The sequence below is a fragment of the Cervus elaphus genome, chromosome 21 (genome assembly GCF_910594005.1).
Source record: "Cervus elaphus chromosome 21, mCerEla1.1, whole genome shotgun sequence".
NCBI classification, from domain to species: domain Eukaryota; kingdom Metazoa; phylum Chordata; class Mammalia; order Artiodactyla; family Cervidae; genus Cervus; species Cervus elaphus.
The window spans coordinates 69224501-69243475 of record NC_057835.1 but is presented as its reverse complement, the minus strand read 5'-3'; the positions used below and the strand labels follow the sequence as shown (position 1 = coordinate 69243475).

General features: G+C 55.7%; 1 protein-coding gene across 1 annotated transcript; it reads right to left on the bottom strand.

Moving 5' to 3' along the window:
• Positions 1-1015: 1015 nt before the first annotated feature.
• On the bottom strand, positions 1016-18732 carry GDF6 (growth differentiation factor 6). The gene is made up of 2 exons (XM_043880509.1): positions 18204-18732; positions 1016-3001 (listed from the first exon to the last, which is right to left on the bottom strand). Exons 1-2 carry the CDS (start codon positions 18625-18627, stop codon positions 2019-2021), a joined length of 1407 nt encoding a protein of 468 aa, XP_043736444.1. The 5' UTR covers positions 18628-18732; the 3' UTR covers positions 1016-2018.
• Between the last annotated feature and the right edge of the window lie 243 nt (positions 18733-18975).

The window sequence follows — 18975 nt, the reverse complement described above, 5'->3', positions numbered from 1 at the left end:
AATTTTGTAATAATATTTAAGAAAATGATAACATTATGAAAGAATGAAATATCTGATGAATGCTTAACTTTGTACAACTCGAATATAAACTTTAAAAATATTAGAAATTATAACATTTGAGTGCATATAACGTTTGTACATTAAGATGAATTGCATGCTGTCCATTTCCTCTTTGCACTTTCAGTTACCTTAAATAAACAAATATATACAGCCTTAACAGAACAACAGTGCATCCAAAGCAAATGTGCATTTTAAATTATTTCTCCTGGCCAAGTCTTTTTTTTCTTTTTTACTTAGCATTTTATATTAGCATTTATTATCAGTCTCACCCTTTCTTGGATAGTTTGTAGTTCTCTGAACCAAACAAGCAACAGGTTTAGATCCAGAGAGAGCAATACCACTTAGGCAGAACAAAAAAGGTCTTGTAATGGTTGGTACAAGTTCCCTTGTTTAAACCATTTCATGGTCAAAGACAAGAAGGAAGCTAACTCTTCAAAGGGCCTACTTATGGGCAATGTTTGAAAATAACACTGGTGCAGGCTGGGGAAAGTTCCTGCTTTTGGCAACCTGAGGATGGGTATTTAACTTGCACCGGGCTCTCTCTTGTTTCCGGAAGATGAATTCCACCCTTGCCTTCTTCCTCACCACCCCGTTCCCCATCTCCCACCCCAAGCTCAATGTAACACTTTGCTCTTTTCACAGTTTCTCATTACTAAGTTTTAAAAACATTGCCTAACTGGTAATTACAATCTGAAACAATTCTTTTGGGGGAGCCCTGGGCTATTGCTGGCTGGTAATCTTTCAGGAATGTCAGAGAGAGGGGAGGGAAGAGAGATTCCAAAGAAACTTCGAAGACAAGGCCGTGTGCCTCCTTTCATCCCTCTCCTCCCAGCTCCTGGGCCTGCCCCTCCATCCCCATCCTAGGGGAGGGAGAGGGCAACCACCTCCCCTCCAAACTTCACCCTTTCTCCTCTTGGGTCACTTTCCCATCCTCTGCATCTCTTACTTTAGTTCTAAGTTCCCCAGTTCTGCCTTTTTTTTTTTTTTTTTTTTTAATTTGAAATCTCCTTCCCCTTCAAAGGGCATGTCTGAATTTTGGCAAATTCTGCCTAAAGAAATCAGTGAGAAACAGACATGGGGAAGGGCTTTTCCATAGGTTACCTCCAGCCTGGGCCAAGGCACCTCGGTGTCAGCCCGTCAGAGGCTGGTCTTGTGGTGTCTCATTATCCTTCAGGGGGTTCCATTTGGACTCATTCTTGTCATTCCATCCATACCAGCTCCCCTTTCCCCCAGAAAAAGCCAGTGAAGGCGGTGACCTGAGCCCCCTGGAGTGAGATGCAGGTTGCCACTTCTCTATACCCGAAGAGGCCGGGGCAGAGCTGGGTATACAAGCAAGCGGCAAAGGCCCGCTTGCATCCGCCTCTTGTCTTGCAAAGCTCTTCCAAGGGAGGACCCCTTCTGACTTTGTAATACCTCTACCTTAACACTTTCTGCAGGGGCGCGGGGTCGGGGTCACTGAACAGGGCCAGAAAGACTCACCTCCTTTACACAAGTAGAAAACAATCCGACCGAGATGTGGTCGAAGGTGAGTCTTCCTTCCACAGGTTCCCCTCTTAAACTATTAACCACCCCCTCCCACCCAATCCTTGGAGCAGTTGAGAAATAGGTACGCGTCCCCCCTTCCCCCACCTCCCATGGAAATCTGTGGAGACACACGAGGAAACCCAAACCCACACTAAAAACGACCAAAAAAAAAAAAAAAAAAAAAAAACTGAAGAAATCCTCCTTGGCTGGTTTTTCCAGGATGGCCCCCCGGGCAAGGTGTGAAATTCCGTCTCTCCCTCTGGGCAGGCAGGTGGAAGGTTCTGGGAAGGCAGAACTCCCTGGTCTCCCACCAGCCGAAAAAAGTCCAGGCTGCGGCCCCGCTCTCCGCCTCGTCGGAGGCCAGCTCCCCTCCGCCTCTCCGCGGTCGGACCTCCCCCCGGGCCATCCCGGGCCGAGGCGGCAGGAAGGCGCCGCTACCTGCAGCCGCACGATTCCACCACCATGTCCTCGTACTGCTTGTAGACCACGTTATTGCCCGCGTCGATGTACAAGATGCTGATGGGAGTCAATTTGGTGGGCACGCAGCAGCTGGGCGGGGTGGAGCCGGGGTCCATGGAGTTCATCAGCGTCTGGATGATGGCGTGGTTGGTGGGCTCCAGGTGCGAGCGCAGCGGGAAGTCGCACACGCCCTCGCAGTGGTAGGCCTCGTACTCCAGGGGCGCGATAATCCAGTCGTCCCAGCCCAGCTCCTTGAAGTTCACGTGCAGGGGCTTCTTGCTGCAGCGCAGCCTCGATTTCTTGCCGTGCCGCTTGCCGTGGCGGCTGGCGAAGGCCGTGCGCCGCCGCCGGCGGCCCGGCGAGGGCGGCCAGATCCCGGCGTCCGGGGTGCCCGACGGCGGCGGCGGCGGCGGCGGCGGCCCCGACCCCTCGGCGCCCGCGCCGGGGCCGACCACCTCGGTCGCCGAGCCCAGCTGCTCGCGCATCTCGGCGAACAGGGTCTTGCGCTGGGACCTGGAGAACACGACGAGCAAGGCGCGCTCCTGGGGGGTCCGCACCCTCCGGCCGAAGCCCAGACTCCGCAGGTCCGGGGGCGGCGGCTGCTGGGGCCCCGGCGCGCGCGCCTCGGCCTCCCCGGCGCCCGGCTCGCCGCCCCACGCGGCCCGAAGCTCCAAGCACAGCTGCTTCCAGGGCTGGGGGCGCAGGCCCCGCCACACGTCGAAGACTTCCCAGCCGGGCCGGGGCGCCCCCTGCGGGTCCAGGCTCCGCGCTTCCAGCAGCAGGGGCGACTGGCAGGCGAAGAGCTGCAAGCGGAGCGGCCCGGCCGGCGGCCCCCAGGGCGAAGCGGGCGCCTGGCGAAACAGCCGCAGCTCCGCGCCCACCAGCTCTTCTTTGTCTGAGAGCGTGGACACATCAAACAAATACTTCTGTCTCCGGAGAGGAGTGTGCGAGAGATCGTCTGCGAGATAAAAATAATAATAATAATAATTACAGTCAGTTTCACTTAAGAGGGAGATCAGCCCGGAGCTCTGCGGCCGCCCCTGGGATGGAGCCGGGGCAGGTCGGTAGGGGTCCCGGGGCGCCCGCCCGGGGGGCTGACCACCCCGGCTCCCCGCCCCGGCGGAGCGCGGCAGAAAGGAAGGCGCACCAGGGCGGCCCCCTCGTCCCCATCAGCGCGGGACACCCTGCGCGGAAGTCGGTGGAGAAGGCAACCGCAGCGGCCTCCCAGGTTTCCCCCCTCCACGCACCCCCAGGAGCCTGCGTAACCACTAATGCGCCCTTTGGCCGCGATACCTCCACACCTCCGCTCCGCTGGCTTGTTCTCATCATTCCCGTCTCAGTTCAAAGGTCACCTCTTCCGAAAGGGCCATCTTCGACCACCCTGATCTAAAGCAGACTCCCTCGGTCACTACCAGGGGACCCTGGTGTATTACTTTCCCGGCGCTTAGCACGATCTACAAGGACCTCGTTTGTATCTGTCTCAAAGGTCTGCCTTTCCCAGCAAGAGCCATGCCCCACCTCCAGCAGCCCATAGGAGCTAGCCCCCTGTGCGGGCCAGTCTTGCTCACCGCATTGTCTACAGGCCTGTCTGACCTAGGGTACACGCCAGTCAGTAAGTGGGGAACTTCTTGGCTGCCCTTTATAACTATCTAGGGAGTTTTAAAATGGCAGCACCAGGGCGTGCGTCAGCCAACTGGATCAATATCTGAGGACAGGGCCTGAGTATTAGAGTTTTGTTGGGGTTTCTTAACTTTGCTTTAAAAAAAAAAAAAAAGCTCCAAGTTGATTTGAAGGGACAGCCCAAGTTGAAACCCAGGGGTCCGGGGAACGGTGGAAGGTGCTGCCCAGCAGACAGGCTTGCTGAAACCTTCAGGCCGAGTACGAAGTTCACAGGATGCAGAGCTGCAAGGCAATTTCTTTCTTTTTTAAATTCATCAGTCACTTAACAAACAAAAGAGCAAGAAGGGTTTCCAAAGTCTGCAAGGGTGCAGATGAATCAACCCTAACACCAGGCATCTATCCATTGAGAAGATCCTGCAGCCAATGAGAAATAAATACATCAGCAAGGAGAAGAACCTAAGCAAGGCATGCACACACAGAGTGACATTCTCCCCTCCTCCACCTACCCAATCTGAAATCGTCTTGCTTTGCAACTAATCCTGAAGATAAAATTTTTGGTTACCACTGAGAGAAAAAAATGGGGGCACCTGGAGGAGGGACAATAACAGGCTTTTAAAATTCAAGGTGAATTCCTGGGGACCCAGGCAAAACTGGACTTCTTTTTTGACACATCTGTGCATGAAGCCAATCCCACATCAGTGTGCAAGGCGGAAAGCTAACCAGATTTTCCTGGGCTGCCTTCTCATAAAATATTTACAACCCAGCAAATACAAAAATCCCCAAAGCCCCCAGCTTGCCCCAGAAGCTAGTAAAGTTGGGGTAGACTTCAATAGTAAAAGTGTCACCGGGTCCTGGGGTCCGGCCCTCGATGCCTATCCAGATGTGGCCCCAGGGCACTGGATCTGGAGCCTCTGCCACACCCAGTCCCCACTCCAGGCTGACCGCTGGGCGGCCGGCCACCTCACTCAGCCGTGCAAGTCTGGACCTGAGATGGAGCTGTGGGAAGGGTTAGAGAGGTGAAAAGGGAAAAGTCGCTGGAGGCACTTGATTTATGGAAACCGAGACCTTCAAACCGACCAGGGTCACATTAAAACCAGTGGGAATTCAGCACACTTTATTCTCCTTTAAAGAAACCTGTGTCTGACAACATTCAACCACCACCCAGATCTCTGGACCTATTATTGCCTGAGGCTTCCCCTTCCTGTCTCACAAATTTCTCTCTCCCCAAACTAAGGAGGTGATAAGAGGGACAAACCTAAGGTTCTTGCTGCACCAGCTCGATGTCTTGAGGGCTGACATATTTTTCATCCTTACTTTATCCACGAGCACAGATCAGTCCTGCAAAGTAAGTACTCATATTGTTCCCATTTTACAGATGGGAAAACCAAGGCTTGGAAAAACTAATTACCCAAGTCTGACAACTAGTAAGTAGTGGTATTCAGACCCAAACCTGCTGCTACTGCACCAGAGTTGGAGCATTTAGCCAGTAAGCCCCATGGCTCCCTGGAGAAAGAAATGGCAACCCACTCCAGTATTCTTGCCTAGAGAATCCTGTTGATGGAGGAGCCTGGTGGGCTGCTGTCCATAGGGTCGCACAGAGTCCGCGGACATGACTGAAATGACTTAGCATGCATACATGCATGCATTGGAGAAGGAAATAGCATCCCACTCCAGTATTCTTGCCTGGAGAATCCCAGGGACTGAGGAGCCTGGTGGGCTGACGTCTTTGGGGTAGCACAGAGTCGGACACGACCTAAGCAACTTAGCAGCAGCAGCAGCAACCCATGGCCCCCATTGCCTATCCATTAGAATCCAGGTCCTGGAGCCAAGGCAACTGGGAGTGACCAGGGTATAAGTGATGAAGCATACAGTCCAAACTGTATTTTCAGAGCTTAGTAGGAATCAAACCTGGGATCCTTTAGGAAATCATTTCCATCTCTGCTTACATAACTTTTGAGACAATTTGTCACTGGTTGGAGAGGTATAGGGGAAGAAGAGGCAGGTGTAAAAGATGATTTATTTAGTTTTCTCTGATGCAATACAGAGAAATCAGCCTGCTTTTGCTTTCATTCCTTTTTTTAAAAGCATGGACTGCCATACAACAATGCAAATCAGCCATAATTATACTTAATTCCCCTCCCTACCTGCATTGTTATATGGCAGAAATCAACACAATATTATAAAAAAAATTTTAATTTAAATTTTAAAAAGTAAAAGTGTGAACTAATAAATGCTTAGTCTACACAGCTGAGTCATGTTTTTCTAGTCCTCAAGAGGGGTCAAAACAGAGGAAACCAGAGGTTTCCACTGGTTCTGCAGCCTTGGGATTCATGTGATTTTTCTAGCAAGATCAGTCTGCTTCCCCACCCATTCCAGAGCTAGGAGAAAGAATACAAATGGGGGCTTCCACCTGTATCCTGCTCTCTTTTCTTCCTACACCAGCTGCATCCCACAGTTTGAGGGGCCTCACCTGCATGGACACACTTGCCACAGATTCATGCTTCCCCAGCTACAGATGCACACGTTGGGCAGTTGACACACCCCTAGGGGGACAGACCGAGAGAAGCAGCTGACCAGGGCCTGCAAGTGGGCTCAGGGCCACGTGAGCGAGAATGCGGTGGCTCAGGCACCAGAGCAGAGCAGTGTGAATAGCTCTCCAAGCCACTGACCCTGCAGTGGTCCCTAAAAAGGCATCATCAGCTTTCCCCAGAAACCTGTTAGAAATGCATACTCTCTTGGGCCCCAGAGGTTTGAGGTGGGACCCAAATTTGCATTTTCCTCAGTTCCCCTGTGATGCTGGTTGGGTCCCCACTGTAGGAACCACACATCTAGCCAAGCCCACCCCCTGGGCTCTTCAGATGCCCCACCAGGTGGGGAGGGCCCCAATGGGATAAAACACAGGGCCAGGGCAGGAGCTAAGGCAGCAGCACCAGAACCAAGTTCCTATTGCTCCCTGCCCCTCCTGCCCCTGCCACAGACACCCCCACTTTTTTTTTTTTTTAACTCTTACAGCCACATGTGTCCAGAACCTCTAATCCACCATCCGTGGCTGGTCTGTGAAGCTCCCCTGCAGACCACATTCTCCACCTGTCTGGACCTGCTCTGGAGGCATGCATCACAGAAATAGCCCCAGAGGAGGCTTCCAGCTTGGAGAGTGCACACACCATCCACTGTGACCCTGCAGACACTTTGCCTGCCAATGCTGGCATCACAAGGCCTGGCTCGCGCTGTCCTGCCATCTGTGGGTAGAAAACCAGCCCTTCACACTCCCTCCCACAAGCCTCCTCTCCCATCATTGGAGTGTTAGTCGCTCAGTCGTGTCCGACTCTTTGCGACCCCTTGGACTGTAGCCTGGCCAGGCTCTTCTGTCCATGGGATTCTCCAGGCAAGAATACCGGAGTGGGTCGCCCTTCCCTTCTCCAGGGGATCTTCTTGACCCAGGGATAGAACTCGGGTCTCCTGCATTGCAGAAAGATTCTTTACCATCTGAGCCACCAGGGACGCCCAAGAAGCAAATCTCAGAGCTTAAAGTAAAAGGATACCCGAGGGCGCCTTAAGTCAGGATACCCAGGAGAGCGGCGTAAGTCAGCCTCCTCCGCCCACCCGCACTAATCCAGATGCGGACCGCTCCTGCGAGCCATCCTGCAGAACGCGTCTGAAAACCCCAAACATCCTTTGGTTTGGGGCTGAAAGGGCCCGGCCCGCACTGCATTTCCCCAGGACGTCTTGCCGTTTGTCCTCAACTTGAGGTCCCTCTTGAGAGTCTAGGTTGCATCATGCGTCACTCTGCGGGGCCCCGAGGGCGCCCCGCATCTCCAGCTGGACCCCCAAGGCCCTTCGCGCCCAGACCCTGGGCTCCAGGACGCTGCCTAATAGCGCGTGTCCCGCTCGCGTCCTCTGAATCTGCCGTGACCTAAGCGGCCACTGCTGGGCCTCCACCGGCCGCCCACCGCTCGTCTTGCCGCTTGTCCTCCGGCGATGGGCTGCGGCCCAGAAAGCCGCGATGACATCGAGGTCTCCCACCCCTAGTCCTCTACGTGGGGGCGGAGCAGGGAGGATAATCGCCTGTCTTCACAAAGGGGACTCCGGGGGTCTTAGCTGCTCAGCCTTTCCCTCCCCCCCACCCCCCACTTCAAAAGCATCCCTGAATGCTCCCGGGAGCGCCTCTGTGCCGGGCACGTGCTCAGGGTTTGGTGGCCTCGGTCCCGTGAGTGAATCCTCAGCGACAGCGTTCGAGGCCCGTTCTAACTGTTCCGCACTCACTCTTTTATAGGTGAGAGAGCAGGCTCCGCGAGGAGTCATCCCTCGCCCAGGGTCTTGCAACTCGGAAGGGGGACACGATCTGAAAGTCCTGATTCCGACCGAAGCTCCGGGTCCGGAGGCCACGCCCCTCTTCCAGGGTTCTGATTGGGCGGCCGGGCGAAGAGGGAGGCCAAGAGACACACAACCATCACAAAGCCGCCAACACAAAGGGCGCTGGGCACCGCCAGGAATTCCTCCCCCTCTCACCCCCCCACCCCCCTCCCCCCTTTACTGGAAATCAGAAGACCTTCAAGCGGGGAACTCAGAGGTGGCTTGGAGCCTCTTCTTCCCAGGGCACTCGGCCCTGAGGTTGCCCAAGTCCACAATTTGGAAATAGAGCCAGGTGTACTGGGCGAGTAAAAAGGAGCCTTCGGTCCTCTCTGCGCTGCGGTATGAAGGTCTCTGAGTAATTTCTGCTCCAAATAGTACCCTCTCCTAGGACAGTGATCTCCTGGTCATTACCCCCCGCCCCCCCCCCCCCCCACACACACTCTTGTCCTGAGCCCTGCCTCCACCAAGATCTGAGCTTTGCAAACTGCTGACCTTGCTGAGCAGTCCCACTGATTCATGAGGCCACCCGCACAATTCACCCTGTCTGGGATGCTTTTGCTCACCTCCAGCATAATCCTAACAAGTAAACTCTGGTGCAAACACTCACTATGTGCGTACTAAGTCACCTCAGTCGTGTCTGACTCTTTGAGACCCTACCAGTAGCCCACCAGGTCCCTTAATACTGGAGTAGGTTGCTATTCCCTTCTCCAAGGGATCTATCTTCCTGACCCAGGGATCGAACACATGTTTCATGTCTCCTGCATTGGCAGACAGGTTCTTTACTACTAGCGCCACCTGGGAAGCCCACTATATGCTGGGCATGATCTAAGTTCTAGACTTATAGTAAGTCATTTAAGCTTCAAAATGACCTAAGTCATTTTCTTCAAAACAGAAGAAAGAAAAAATATCATTATTATGTCATGATTCAGAAAACTAAAACACAGGGCTCAAGTGTCACTTGTCCAAGACAGAGGTAGATGTGGCAGTCTGGCTGCAGTATTGGTGCCACCACTCTGGACTTCCCAGCCGCTGACCTGTGTGTCTGGTAGAGACCCTGAGAATGTTCCAGCTCTTTTGTGCTGCCCATGACTGTGGGGAGGACCTCCACCCCTGATCTCCAAGTGTCAATCACTTCCTAATCAGCAGAACCAAAGGGATGCCAACAATGGGACTTATAAAATAGAACTTAGATGGAAACAACTTTCTCATCTGCAAAGGGAGAACATCATGCCAGCTCACAGTCACTGGGGGAAGGCTGGCAAATGAGATAGAGTAAGAAAGACATTCGAGGATATGTGTACATATTAGTTACTACTGACGACATGGAATGAGCATAGGAATCTAGAGTCTGAGACATGATTGTGATCCTGACCTGTAACTTGCTGGTTGGATGGTCATGGATGGACTGAAGCACAAAAGCTCTCCCAGCATCATATGCCTCATCTGTAAAGCAGGAAAATGACCCCCAACTCCGCAGAGTCATTGTAAAGGTCAGAGTGGAGGCAACCAGAGTCGGCTGTGCATTACAGACAGAAGCACCCAACGAATGTAGCCAATATTACTATAACTACCTACGGCCAGGTAAGGGGTCCTGGGGAGAAGATGCACCTGTCCTCCTCTTGGCCTTCTTTGAGATGCAGTCCAGTTCTCTCCACAAGATTTTCAGAAGTGAGTGGAGGGGAGGTGTAGGGCAGAGGGGTCAAGAGAGAAACAAGGGCTTCCAGGGAAGGGCCAGGCCCATAAGGGTTTCAGCTTTACCCCCATCACCTTGCTCCATCTCAGTCCCTAGGCTTTATCCACTGCCCTGGGTCCCTCCCACAATGCCAAGTGAACAACCAGCCTCCAGCCAGAACCTAATCGAGAATGGGGCCCTCCTCTGCAGGAAGCAGGTAGGCAGCATGCAAATCTACCACACCCCTGAGAGCCCTAGAGACGGGTCTCCTTGCCCCTCACCTCCCACTCTCTTGTTGGTATCTTTGTGGGGCACAGACTGTCCACAGAGCCAATCTAGGGTACAGGAGAGGTGTTCCCTAGCTTCATCAGGCAGCTTGGAGGAGAAGGGGTCATAGCCATGAATGACGCCTTGGGCTTCAGTGCAAGGAGGCCGTGGCATCACAGTCCCTCAGAAGTTCCCCTGGGCCAGCGCTTCCTCACCACACATTCACCCAAAGAGCCTTCACTCTCGGACTGTTGGCTTCCCCAGTGCTTTCCCCAATAGCTTGCCCTGAATTTCTCAGCTTCTTTCCACCTTTTACAGATCAGAAAGGCCCCGGGAAATCCTCCACAGAGGACTTTTCCACCCTCTTCCCAAAGCCTCAGCACATCCCTGCCCCGTCTCCCTGGTTCTAGCCAGGGGGGCCTTAGGAACCACAAAGAATGAGTCTGGTGGCCAGCCTCCATCCGGAAGAGAAACCTCAATGTTCCCACAGCAGGTTTTCACTCAGCCTGTGGCAAACCAGTGAGGTTGGGTGGGGAGTGAAGGGGAACCCCGGTTTCCACCCGGCTGGGAAAAACTTCGCTCTCCCAGGGAGCTTTCAGCAAGTTTCTGGAAGGAGACAGCCTAGCCCTTTACCTGAGCTCTGGGCGCTGGGCACCCCTAGTAGGAGTCCAGAGGTACTTCGAAGAGACTCCTTTTGTCTCTCAGGATGAAACAGATTCATTTATAAAGCAGTTTCCACGCATGTGGTGCAAACTCTCCTGGCCGCAGGGGCCCATGAGCCAGAGATGCAAAGCCCAGATGTGAAGGACACTTCACCAGGCGTCTCTCTTCACTGACATCCTATCCTCGGCTCTTGACCACAGTGGCTCAGATCTTAATTTGACAGCACCGCAGTTGAAATCCAAACGGAAGCTCGGAAGCACGCCACACGTTGGACCTTGCGTACCTTTCCTCTGCCGCTAAGCAGCCTGTGCCCAGCGTCTTCAGCCGCAGCATCGTCTGCAAGCCACTGCTGTCTCCTGGACCCTCGGAGCAGGATCCACACCTGGTTGATTTGCCCAAGGTCTCCCCACCTGCTATGTCGACCTGTATAGGGTCACCTGGGAGCCCAGGGAGTAACATCGCAGCCCTGAAACTGCCTTTTGGGCTGGAACATGATCGTGGCCTTTGGACTTGAGAGCTTGGAGATTCAAACTAGAAGAAAAGCTTCCCATTTTACGTTGTTTCCCCTCCACGACCAGTCCTGAAGTTGCAGGTGGGAGGACGGTCTCAAACTGGCCTACGGTTATGGGCGGGATATTGGAAGGTCAAGGCCGGGGCGGGGGCGGGGACGGGGTGGGGGGTTTCCTGCGCAGGAGAAACCTCAGTTTCTTCAAGTGCTGAGCCGGACACTCCTCCTGAGGCCGGCATCGTGGCAACTCAGCTCCACTGCGTTCACCTCGGGCTGAATCCCGAAATAACGCGCTAGCATAAACAAGATTCCTGGTGGCAGTTATGGCCCATAGTCTAGCATCCTTCAATTCCCGCCCCCCCGCCCCACCGCTCCACCGCTCCACTGGGCGTGGGAGCGGCGGTCGGCTGAGAAGTGGGATCGCGACTGGACCAAGTTGCCCGGAAGCCAGATTTACAAAACAGGCGCATGGATTCTCTTCGGGTCCGAGGTTATTTAGGAGGGGAAGGGGGAAGGGTAAACCATTCCCGATCGACCCCAAAGTTAACCCTCCGCGCTGCCACTGCTCCTGCTTTCCGCTCCGCTCCAGCCGTCAGACCCGCGCCCGCCGGGGCCGGAGGCCCGCCTTCTCCTCCCCTGCACGCACGCCCACTACCGGTTCCCTAAACCCTCCCCGGCCCCCAGGCTCCCGGGCCACGGGCGGCGCAGCGGCGCGGCTCCCTGCGAACGCCGGTCCGCTCAGCCCGCCGGCTCCCAGAGCCTGCAGCAGCTCAAACACAGCGGACCCAACCGTGGGCCCCCAGCAGCGCTAATGGACTGTCCTGGAAGGCAGGTAGCAGCCTCTCTGGAACGCATTTTGCCGACGAGGACCTATTTGATCCCTGTAAACAAGAGACTGGAGAAGGGAAGGGCAGCCCACTCCAGGACTCTTGCTTGGAGAGTCCAATGGACAGAGGAGTCTGGCAGGCTTTCTGGTCCATAGGGTCGCAAGAGTCGGACACGACTTAGCTACTAAACCACCACCACCACCAAAGAAGAGACACCATTTAACCGGCACTGAGCTTAAAAATAAACAGCCAGGCTTTAAGGGCGCGGGGGTGGGAGTGGGAGTGATGGGAATGGGGTTGAGGGAGGTGGTAGGTAGCGAGCAAGGAAATCGCGCTGTGAATCCACATTCCTGCTCGCCACCCCTCGCGGCCTCCACTCGGACCCCTTCCCACGTCCAGAGAGCATCGCTTACCCAGGGGTATTCCATACCCGCAGAGTTCTAGAACTAGAGCCCTCCTCTGCACTTAAGAGGCTCCCAGGGATTATTGTTGATTTGCTCTGGGTCGTTGGATACAAGCAGAAGTCCTGGCAGGAAACAAAAGTTTTCTTTCTGCCCTACTACATCTTTCCCCCACCTGTCTGCTCAGTTGCCTTCTCCCTCTCCGACCACGCCGCCCCCAGGAAGATGTCACCAGTTTCCCCGAGGTGTGCGGCAAGAACCCCAGAGCTCCAGCTGGGAGAAAAAACCGGGGTGCACTAGAGCGCCCATCAGTCCAACGGTCTGCGTTCTCCGAGGTCACTCTGGTCAGAAGGCGGAGCTTTCATGTCTTGACTCAGTTTGCGCGGGAAGGGATTCCCAAGGCCTGTAGTGGGTTGTGGCTAAGGGAATTTTTTTTTTTTAAATGTGCAGAAACGACAAGGATGTTGGAGCACGTTTTTCGATCCCCTCCTCCTCCCCCCCAGCAACTCGCAAACTCCCGGAGCCCCAGAGCCTCCCGCGCCAGGAAAAAGCACACTGTCCTTTTCTGATTAGTCTCTCCTGCTGAGGAAGCCCGGCCCAGAATTCTGGCGATACTTGCCCTCTCGCTGTAGACGACACTAGGCGTTCTTAGCCTCTTGCTAAAGCGGCATTTGTAAGGCGGCCCTTAAGGCCTTAGGGATGGGAGTGACAGTAACTGCCGTTTAACAACGAGCCCGTGGCCAAGGGTTAGGTTTATGGCCTGAAAAATGTTTTAGTCATCCCATCCAGAAGGGCAGAGCAAACTTCTGGTTTCAGGCTTCCTTCCCTTACCCCCGGGGTTAGTTCCAGGACCTGCCCGTTCACTGGACTTGAGCGGGATTCTGAATCTGGAGGGCTTTGCAAACCCTGCGCGGGGCTCACGGGGGCGCGTCCTCACCCGCACGCACTTGAACGCTCAGCAGTCCTTTCCCAAGGCTGTTCCCTCTTTCCGGGGAAATAAAGCCTAGATTGGAACCTTCTGCCGGCTTCCTCACTTGGCCGTCTGGTCTGCATTAGTGTTTTTATAAGGGACTCAAACAAATCGAATACAAGGTCACCAAATAATTAACAGTTGTGAATTCCCTCCATCCCCATTAAAATACTTCCCTGCTTATATTTCATTTTCCGTTTGCCAACGACAACAGGGTTCGGGCAAAAGCCCGGCTGCGTTGATTGCACCACTCTGCGGCCCAGGTCCACCCAGAAACTCGCTGTTTTGCATAAACATACCGCGCCAGACGCACTTCAATCAGGAGGGAACGGTGCCGCTCTTAGAAGTGCTTCCCGCCGCCAGACTATCCCCAAGACTGTCCTGCCCTGCCCCCTGGCAATCGCGACCCAGAAGGTAAACCTAGAAGCCAGCGATCCCAGGCAAACTCTCCCTAGGTTCATTTCCAGGGTGTCAAGTTCTTCAAGGATGTTCAGATCTCGGTTTTTTGTTTTTTTGTTTTTTTTTTTGGTTTGTTTGGTTGGTTGGTTTTCATCTGTTCCCTACTGCCTCCTTTCTGAGAGTGCTATTGTAACAACAACCAAAAAAAAAAAAAAAACCAAAAAACTTAAAGCGTATTCTTATTTCAAAATTATCTGGAAACCTAACTCATAGCAGTGTTGTTAGATTCATTTTATTTTCTTCATCCTTAAGAGGCTGTTTTTTTTTTTTGGGGGGGGGGGTCCCTTGTTGGAATTAACGTGGTGCTTCTCACTAGGTAAAAAAGTATGAGTTTCATCTTGCTCTCCCTCACCCTCTATCTTACGGCCACACTGAACTCACAGTTCTCACCGTCTGCCTTTCCCAGGCCCCGGGGTTGGGGATCCAAGCCTCCTGTACTTGTGGTCTTTTAATGTTATCATGTGCTAACTGCAATGTCTGTATATCCAACCTGGTCTATCCTGATCCCATGACTGCGCCAACACACACATGCACACATTTTCCCATCTCTGTGGATCCAAAATCATCTTGAAAGTTCAATTTGGAGGCATTCTTAAAGGTCAGGGCTTCCCTGGTGGCTCAGTTGGTAAAGAATCCGCCCACAAAGTAGGAGACCTGGGTTCGATCCCTGGATTGGAAGATCCCCTGGAGAAGGGAATGGCTACCCACTCCAGTATTCTGGCCTGGAGAAGTCTGTGGACTGTATAGTCCATGGGATCGCAAAGAGTCGGACACGACTGAGCGACTTTCACTCACATACATGCTATGTGAAAATTACCTTTAAAAATTAAAGGTCAGGGATAAGGTGGATTTTGCCTTTTACAGGGATATCAAAGAAGAAGCAAGGTGCATCTCAGTTTTAGACCTGTGAATTCAAAGTTTCACTCCAACTCCTAACTGCGTCTTGAGAGATTACAGAGGTAGGAAGTCTGTCAATTTTTTCTACTTCTGTTTCCTGCCACCATCCCTTAGAAATCTCCTCTTGCCTTACTCTATCCATATAGCGCCAGAGGTAAGCATGCAGAACTGGCTATATGCTTCAGCTCTCATTAGCTGTGTGACCTTGAACAACCTCTCTGCCTTCTTTAAAAACATCTGTAAAGCAGGGATTGTAGCACTTTCTTCCTGGGGGAGGGAGGTGTTGTTAGAATTAAATGAAATAATTCATGTAACAGATGTTAGCCAAGCATTCGGTATACAGTAAATGCTCAACATGTCAATATATCCCAGTTATATGGGAAAGCAAACTGAATGGGTGGACATATTTTTAAAAGTTTGCCATCAAGTCTTCTCCTGGCGGGTTGAGAGAAGGAGGTAGGGAGCGAGGCAATACAGAACATGCAGTCGTCACAGATCTAAAGCGCTCTGAACCCATCCGCGCTGGGCAGTTCATCCGCAAGCTCCCATTCTTAAAACGCAAGCTTTGGGTGTAACTTTTGGGGTTCCGGGGTCCCCAGGTGAGGAAGACTTTTTTTAGAAATACTGTACGTTAAGTAGTCCAGGCCTCAACAGCGGGCTTCAGGATTCCTTACGTGGTCTTTGCTCCTTCCCCTGCGGGACCCCTTGCTTCTCAAAGCCAAGCCTGCCACACTCGACGGCGATTTAAACATCCCCGAGGCAAGGCGCCAAGTCAGCGCGGCCGGCGCGGCTCTCGGTTGGCCGCTTCTCTTTGCTCCTTGTCCTGCCATCGCCAGCTGGGGGAGGGGAGGCCCGAGGGTTTGGCGCGGTTTGAGAGTCCCCACGTGAGAGGGGCGGAAGTCCTCGCCAGGAGCCCGGGATGCGCGGCTGGCGGGTCCCTTCCATCACGGGAGACTAGACACCGTTTGATGTGTTATGACATGAACCCTCAATTAGATCGCTGAGTTGAAACACTCCAATCAGGGGCCCGATGCTAAGCAAGCCCCGGAAGGTCCAGCCCGAGGTCACCGCCGGTGACACATCAAATCAAAATCAGTGAGAGGGAAAGTGAGGCTTTCCCTTTATCAAGCTGGGGCTGTGGCCCGCAACGCACCCCCGCCCCTGCGCGCCCCCTCCTCCGCGCGCCCCCTCCAGCCCGCGGCTTCGCACTCCTTCGCCCCCGCGCGGCGTGCTACCGCACAGCCTTCCCGCTCAGCGAACTGCCTTTCTTCCCGTTTTCTGGGAACCTGAAGGCTCGGGGGAGACCGCGCCTTGGACGCGGCGGGCCAGGTGGTCAGGCCGCGTCTCCTCCGGCTGGGGACCGCGTTCGGGAGTGGAAGCCGGACGTCTGGATCTCGGTCCGGCTAGCCTGAAGAGCTTGGCTCGGGAACAGAGCCCCCCGCCAGTCCCCCAGCCCCCGCCTCCCTCAGGCTGGGCGCGCAGCCAGTCCCCTCCCTACCTCCGGCGCCCAGGGGCGCCCAGCGCGATGCCCGGGGAGAGGCTTCCGCGCAAGTCGGGGTGAAGCGAGCCCGCATCTGCGCCCGACCTGGAGTCCCCAGAGACCTCCCACACTTGCCCCGACGCCGCAGGCTTCGGTAGACGCCTCCCAGGAGCCCGCAGCGTCCCCTGGTCCTGTGCCAAACTCTTGGGGGGCAGCTTGCGAGTTAGGGGGCGTCTGTCTGGGGGAGGGGCAGAGGTTCTGGCCACTTCCCGCAGAAGAAAAGGCGCGCCCAACGCCGGCCACCCTGGGCCTCCGGGACTTCTTCCCCTGGGGAAAGGCCTTTAGAGTAATCCTCTCTGTTCTTCCTCAGTCTCTGGACTGGGGAAGTCTGGGGTAAGTCTTCGACTAGAGAATCAGAGAGGATGAAGGATACACAGCATCTGGAGGCAGAGAAACAACAGAGGTAGGGCTAGGGTTGGAAGTGGGGTCAGGGCGAACTGCGCCGGCAGCAGGGAGGCCGGGGACCCTGATGCAACGCTGCGAAGAAGCCACTTGTATTTGCCAAGGTGGCTTTACTAGTCCTGAAATCACCATAAAATACCTGGCGTTAATTTGCCGCCCAGACCTTTCGGCAGCTCGTGAACCTCGCTGACCTCCGGCTGCAGACGGGAACGCCTCGTGGGCTGGACCCATGCGGGTCAGGAAGGCGGCGGCAAGGAAGGGGGCTTGGGGCCTGAAGCCTGGAAAGAGCTGGGGGGCTCGGGGCCTGCTCTGTAAATTTCAAGGGCGTGCCAAGTCCCCAGGTCAGCCGGGTGGTCCTCTCGGTCCGAACCCCGGCGCTGGCCAGTTCCTGGGCGACCCCACTTTCACTGACCTGGAAGTGGGAGGCGGGGAAGGTATATCAAAGCCGAGGAGCTACGTCTGGGCGGGTGGCGGAGTGGACCGATGCCTCCTTCCTTTCTCCTCGCCCCCTACCTCCCCTTTGCTTTTTCCGCCTTCATCCCATCTCCTTCCACGTTATCGTCTCTTTAGGAGCTGAGTGCCCGGCGCCGGCGGATCCCTCCCCAATTTCTGGGACCAGGGGAGCGCGCGGTTCTCTCCAAGACACTTGCCACGCTGCAGACCCGCGCGGGTGGCAGGGAGGGGGCTCAGGGGTTTCCGCAGACACCCACACATGCACCCGAGCCCACAGCGGGGCCCAAAGACGGGGCCCCTGGGTCGAAGCGCAGAGAGAGGCGAGTTGCCTGGCTGAGAAAGGTAGGTGAGCACACCCAGGCACCCACGTGGATTAAGCACCAACAAAACACCCAAACTGAGCCCACTTGCCTCTGCTCCCGGCTCTCCCAGCCAGTTGTTGCCGCTGCCTCTGCAGAAATGACTTGGTTGCGGCCCCGACGTCTCGGGGCTCCTATGCGGGCTGACCATGCCCACACCCAGTGCCGGGAGCCGTTGTGTACCGGCGGAGCGGCTGGATCGGAGTACTGCCACCCGCCGCTCGCGGACTCGCTGCTCCGGACCGCGGCACTCCCTTCTGCCGGCTTTTCCCGGAGCCGATGGGAGCTCGGGGCTTCCCAGCGCTCGCTCGGGTCCCAGGGCCGCTCGGTCCGTCACCGCGCAGCTCCGGGCCTTGGACCGCGCACCCGGTACCATCCGGGATTCCTCGCCGCGGGTTCCATCAGTCCCCTCCGCGACCCCTCTCCAGCCCGGGTCATCTACCCGCCACCTCCCACCTTCCACGCTTCCTCTAGCAGCCACCAGACGTGCGGCCCCCACGCTGCTTTCTGCAAAAGGCGAGAGGAAGAAGGAAGGAATAGAGAAAGAAACAGACGAGAGAGAGGCAGGGAGAATTGCACACTGGAATAAAATCTGCAGCCGCGTTCAGAAACGTTCTTGGGCTTGAGAAAAAGCAATTTAAGAAAAGAAAAGGAGGTATGCAGAGCGGGAAGGCAAATTCACAGATGCAGCGTCCTGCCAGCGCCGGAGCTGAGCCCTGGCGGCTGATCTCCAGGGAGAAAGGAGTCGGGCGTCCTCTTTGCCACTTACCTAGTCCCCTGTCTACAAAGCTAGTGATCGTATTGGCCGACTTGGAAGACTGGAAAAAGCTGGCATTGATGCCCAGCTTCTCGGCGATGGAGTAAGTCCTGTAGATTGACAGCATGTACTCGTGAGGCACCACGCGCGGGCCCCCGCCGAGGGGCTCCCGAACCTCGGGCTGCTGGGGCGGCCGCCTCTGGGGCTCCCCCTGCGGCCTCGGCTGGGGCTCCTGGCGATCCAGGGGCGCCCGGGCCGTGGCCTTCTCTCTCGGCGCCCGCGGCATCTTTCCTTCCTTGCGGCTTCGCATTCCCTTGGCGGAGCCCAGCTCGGCGGATGACGAGGAGGAAGAGATGGAAGCTTGCTGGACTCCCGGCAGATCCCACAGGAAACTGACGAGGAAGACGGCCGAGAGCAGGACCCTGGAGGCATCCATGGCGAGCGGCTCCCCGAGAGGCGGCGGCACCGGGCGCGCGGGGCGGCACGGAGCGGCTGGACAGCGGCCGGGGCCCGGCTCCTCCGGCGGACTCGGAGTGCGAGGAGCCGGGTCCCAGCCACACAAATCCCGGCCCTGCCACGCCCCCTCCCGCCCCTCGCCGGGAGGGGAGGGGAGAGGACGGAGGGGAGGGGAGGGGAGGGGAGGGGAAGAGAGGGTGGGAGGGGAGGCCGGTGGTGTGGGCAGGAGGTGTGGGGGAGAAGGGGCCGCTGTGGGCCGGGGTGGCCGGGGAGGGGGCACGCAGCACCCCCGCGGGACGCGCGCGGGGTTGCCGGGCGGTGCGCGCGG

What these genes read in the sequence shown, in the direction of transcription:
- GDF6 (XM_043880509.1), bottom strand. Translation starts at nt 18,627, where the DNA reads ATGGATGCCTCCAGGGTCCTGCTCTCGGCCGTCTTCCTCGTCAGTTTC. An exon ending in CTTTGTAGACAGGGGACTAG is followed by an intron (nt 3,002 to 18,203) that starts GTAAGTGGCAAA and finishes TTTATCTCGCAG; the next exon opens with ACGATCTCTCGCACACTCCT.